Source organism: Lottia gigantea, assembly GCF_000327385.1.
Source record: "Lottia gigantea unplaced genomic scaffold LOTGIsca_35, whole genome shotgun sequence".
NCBI classification, from domain to species: Eukaryota; Metazoa; Mollusca; class Gastropoda; family Lottiidae; genus Lottia; species Lottia gigantea.
In genome coordinates, this window is record NW_008709190.1 from 1,770,660 (window position 1) to 1,775,200 (window position 4,541).

At 34.7% G+C, this 4,541-nt stretch overlaps 1 protein-coding gene across 1 annotated transcript in view; it reads right to left on the reverse strand.

Annotated features, from left to right (window-relative positions):
• Window positions 1–3,786: 3,786 nt before the first annotated feature.
• LOTGIDRAFT_120766 (hypothetical protein) overlaps window positions 3,787–4,541 on the reverse strand; it is a gene marked incomplete at both ends in the record, with an annotated part of 4,618 nt that continues 3,863 nt past the window's right edge. The window contains one exon of the mRNA XM_009058716.1: window positions 3,787–4,063. Within this exon, the coding sequence (XP_009056964.1) occupies window positions 3,787–4,063 (277 nt within the window). The remainder of the gene's footprint in view (window positions 4,064–4,541) is intronic.

Below are 4,541 nucleotides of genomic sequence, written 5' to 3' on the forward strand. Positions count from 1 at the left end.
GTCGTTGAGATTCAAAATGCAACAATTGTGTGGAGCACATAGGCACAAGTCCCCCATTGAACGTCTGAGAGAGTTTTCTCTATAATTGATTTCACATAATTGCTCCCCTCCCGCTGTACCGCCACCAATGACATAAGCTCGGTTAAGGGCCATTTGGAACTTATTGCGTACACGGCTTTGGGATTTTCGTATTACATGTATTTTGAAAAATTTGGCGTTAACCTGTATAATATAAGATTTTGTCATCTTTACTTATGTACAACATCAATTCAAATATTGTTATGGTCCTACACACCCTTTTCCAAATTAAGGTGCAAAAACCAAACAAATAAAACAATGTGAAACTTAACATAACCCTTGAACTCTTTTGCGTGGTGTAAACAATGTTCCGTGAAATTCTAGATCAATGAAATTTTGCTATGTGAAACATGGCGTGCCGAGTGCGGCCGTGTGCAAATCCTTGTTTATAAATAAACTCCGCAGAGTACAGCAATTCATACCACAATTTAATTCGTTATAAAAAGTACTTCTTAAAGTTTCTACAGAATAACAGAAAAATGTCTTCGGAAAAACCATCATGTAAGTAACATTTATTATAGTCTTTTCAAATTAATCGTTTTTTCGGGCAATGAAAAACGACATGGAAGTGGATTGTTCATTGTGATATTGAAGTGTATGGAAAATTTCTAGGACTGACTAAAATACATTGTCATGTGAAGGGATATATTGTGTTAATACAAAATTTCAAAAATATCGGCTGAGTATATGTATTATATTATTTCTCAATTACTTCACAATTTTTTTACCCTTACATTATAATGATATTTTGATGGTCTTAGGCCTTATGTATCAGAACAAAAACATCCACGAGCAGACGACAATAGTAATATATTGATTCTCTCCTTTGGATCGCAAATTTAGGGCTGAAAGCAATTAACACAACCTGCGTCAATGTGATGTATTTCATTTCTTTCATCGATTCATTAAGATCCGCATGCTAACATGATTACTACTAAATTGCTTGTAAACTGAAACAGGAAGAATTTTAAATTTGTCAAGTAATTATAAGTAAAATGAAGATCTCCGAAATCTTATATGTTAAATAATGCATTTTTTTATCACTTCCTCATTTAGTTTTATCCCCTCTTTCCTTAAAAAAAAAACAATGTAAATATTATTTCTATATATATGTTCGTACTAAACTGCTTGTAAACTGAAACAGGAAGAATTTTAAATTTGTCAAGTAATTATAAGTAAAATGAAGAAAACTTATATCATATGTGATATAATTAAATTTTTTATCGCTGCAGCATTAGGTTATAAACCTCCTACCCCACCATGTAAACATGGTTACTTAAAATTAAGAAGAATATATTATTATCGATTCAACAGGAATCATCTTATATTAACAATATTATAACGCTAATGAGGTTGTATTTGGTAGAATCTTGGAGGAGCATGTAAATAGAAGTATCAGTTGATATACTTTGATAGGGATAAGAAACTTCCGGTATTGAAAATGTCATGTTTATGTTATTATGACCGGAAATATGTAAAACATTTAATATAGGGTAGGAAATCTGCGTTTACCCAGACGCATCAATAAACACTTTATAAATATAATAATGTAATCGTTAGGTTATGATCTATATGGTATAAATGATAGGTTTACATATAATTGATAGGCAAATCATAATATCTAGAATATGACATGATTTGTTGAGTAGGTTTCAATATTATACACGAGCCACTGTCAGGTTTTAAATAATATTGTTTGTAGGTTTTATGGAGGTATTTATAGCTTAAATGTTACCGCGTGCACATGACCAAGAAAAGGTATTAATTAGCGAAGTTTCACATAGCTTTACATAAGGTGCCAGTTGAGATCAAGACTGGCGGCTCAGCTGTTTAACATTGAACCCACCAGTTTGACATTTGTAAGCCTACTTAAATGAAATGAAATGAATGGAGTTTTACGTCCTACTTTTCTGCTCCATGTGGGCTAATGAAGACGGACAATGCCATGCAGGGTGCAATGAGGGAAATTTTGCCAGGACAGCGGCATTAGCCTGCTCTTTTTCGATTTCCAACTGTCGGGGGATCTTTAACGTGCAAAGCTTGTAGCACACGGGGAAAATGATGTGTTTTGTGGTAAAACAAACAATACTGATGTTCTTAAATTGTTATTTTGTAGGTTGTATTGCCGAATATGAATGTTGTAAAACTAAGTTGTGTTGTGATACTGGACCAGCTGATTGCTGTAAACCTGGTAATAAACCAGATTGCTGTGCACCAGGCAAACTCCAATGCAAATGTCCAGGTAAATATCTTAACGGAACTGGTTCTTCATCTTCACTTTGGAACTAGTACTACCTTTACCTTTGTGAAGATGCTTGTTCTTGAAACCACTTCTATTGACGCCTCCATGCTTCAAAAATTCCATCTAGATGTGGGCAAATGGGCACGCAAATGAACAGTATCATTGGTGAAGACCGGAAACATTTCATTTTATTTTTGGCGCCAATTTCTTAGGTGAGGCTAACAGACGTAAAGTTCTTTATGATGGGCATAAAACATGGAACATATTTCCTAAATTTTTCCTACTTAACATGATTTCTGATAGCCATTTGAATAGTGGTTAGGAACCGGAAGGGAAGGGAAGGTCATCAAAAGTTCAGCCTGACCCACGGCCGTGACCTTTTATTATCTTTGTTATTCATATATCATAAGTCTTGTTTATATCTATCTTATCAGTAATATAAGTTTGGACTGGTATAGAATATTATCTGTTGGGCTTATCTTTTGGATACTCCCCCCCTTTTCCAGCTTGTTGCGTCATTTAGACATTTTTAGAAGTGAGCAAAATCGATTAAGGCTTTTTTGACCCTTGATGTCATTGATGAAGTCACTGTTCAGCTTTTCAAAAATAGGTTATCACACAAAATTCGGTTGCCAGTTGTAAGGCTAACGTCATCACAATCATTAACCGTCCCATATCGGGTAATTTAAGGTATACGTGGATATAGTTTCTGATCTCCAGTGTTATACACGAGTATCATATTCTTAGACATCGAAGCCTTAGGAGATTCCGATCCGTAATGCCACCATTTAGATAGGGAATCTTTATATAGCCCTGATTTTTAATTGTAAGGAATCACTGTTATTAATATCAGCAAATTTTAATTAAGTTTGATTTGATCATACATTAACAACGTTTAAATTATTAATATAGTAAGTATTATAAATGCTTCTATTATGTATATTTCAGGAACGTGTGCCTGCGGTGTTGGTTGTACAGGAGTAGACAATTGTAAATGTGGAGCGGGTTGTTCGTGTTTCAATTAACTTTATGAAGCGATGACTCTTTGTTGACTCACATACCATTTATTCATCATGCACACAATCTTGTTGTAAACCTGTATTCAGTAATAAGGTTAATCATTGAAACGATTCTTCATCCTTGTTGAACACCGTGATTTTTTGTAAATGTTTATCTCAATCATCTTAGTTAATGAATAAAAAAGTGAAATGAATTGAATAGAGTTTTTCTGCACCAGATCGTCTCCTATTGACTGTCCACAACCTAAATAAAACCGCAAGTGTGGAATTTTACATTGAGTAATACCATACTAAAGACTAAATTGATCCCAAGATTTTTTTTTTTACGAAAACGAGCCCATATCCATAGCGAGCTAGCGTCTCGCTCAGCGAGAGTCATTGCCAAGTTTCTACTGTAACCCTTACAAATCAACCCTCCAAAAATCTTTAATGTCAATTCCAATTAGGTTACTTACGTTTCATACAAAATGGAGACTGTGAATTAGTCTTGAGGTAATATTTGCCTTTACGATGGCTGTCAATGGAACGGTATCCCAAAATTGGACAGGGACCATCTCCACAGCTGGTACACGATCCTTTCAAATAATCTTTGAAGGTGGAACATGGGTAAGCCTGGAATTGACAGGTTTGGTTCTGTTGCAGAGTTTCTAAGAAGTATGAGATTGCTCTGTGATGACTGCATGAAACGTCTGAGGACAGTTCTAAAAAAATCAAAAATGGATTTCTAGGGTGGATGTAGCTTATAATTAGCTTTCTAGAGACCTCTTTCTTGATTTAACTTGTAAAAAACAAGAGGTGCAAGACGATAAAAAATGATATGAAGTGTGAAGTACTGCAAATAGAATGGGATGATATCACTTCAGTTTTTCATGGTTGTTATCGGCTTTCCATGGTAACAGCGACTGTGTGATCACCTTCTCAGAAATAGAAAAAACCAATAACGGGAGACAACTACTATATATATTACTAATTTGGTTAATACTTGAAAAAATAACGGCCTAGAATACCAAATGATATTGACTCTATTGGTAAACTTTACAAGGATCATTTGCATCCCTGGCTTCTTCGATAATTTTAAGCAATCAAACCCGAATAAAGTTGCAATATTGAAAATTGCTAGGCTATTTTATGAACTCATTTCATGCCACAGACATGTGCCTAGGATGCGAGCTTGTTTTGGACACGGGATTACAAACATGGGC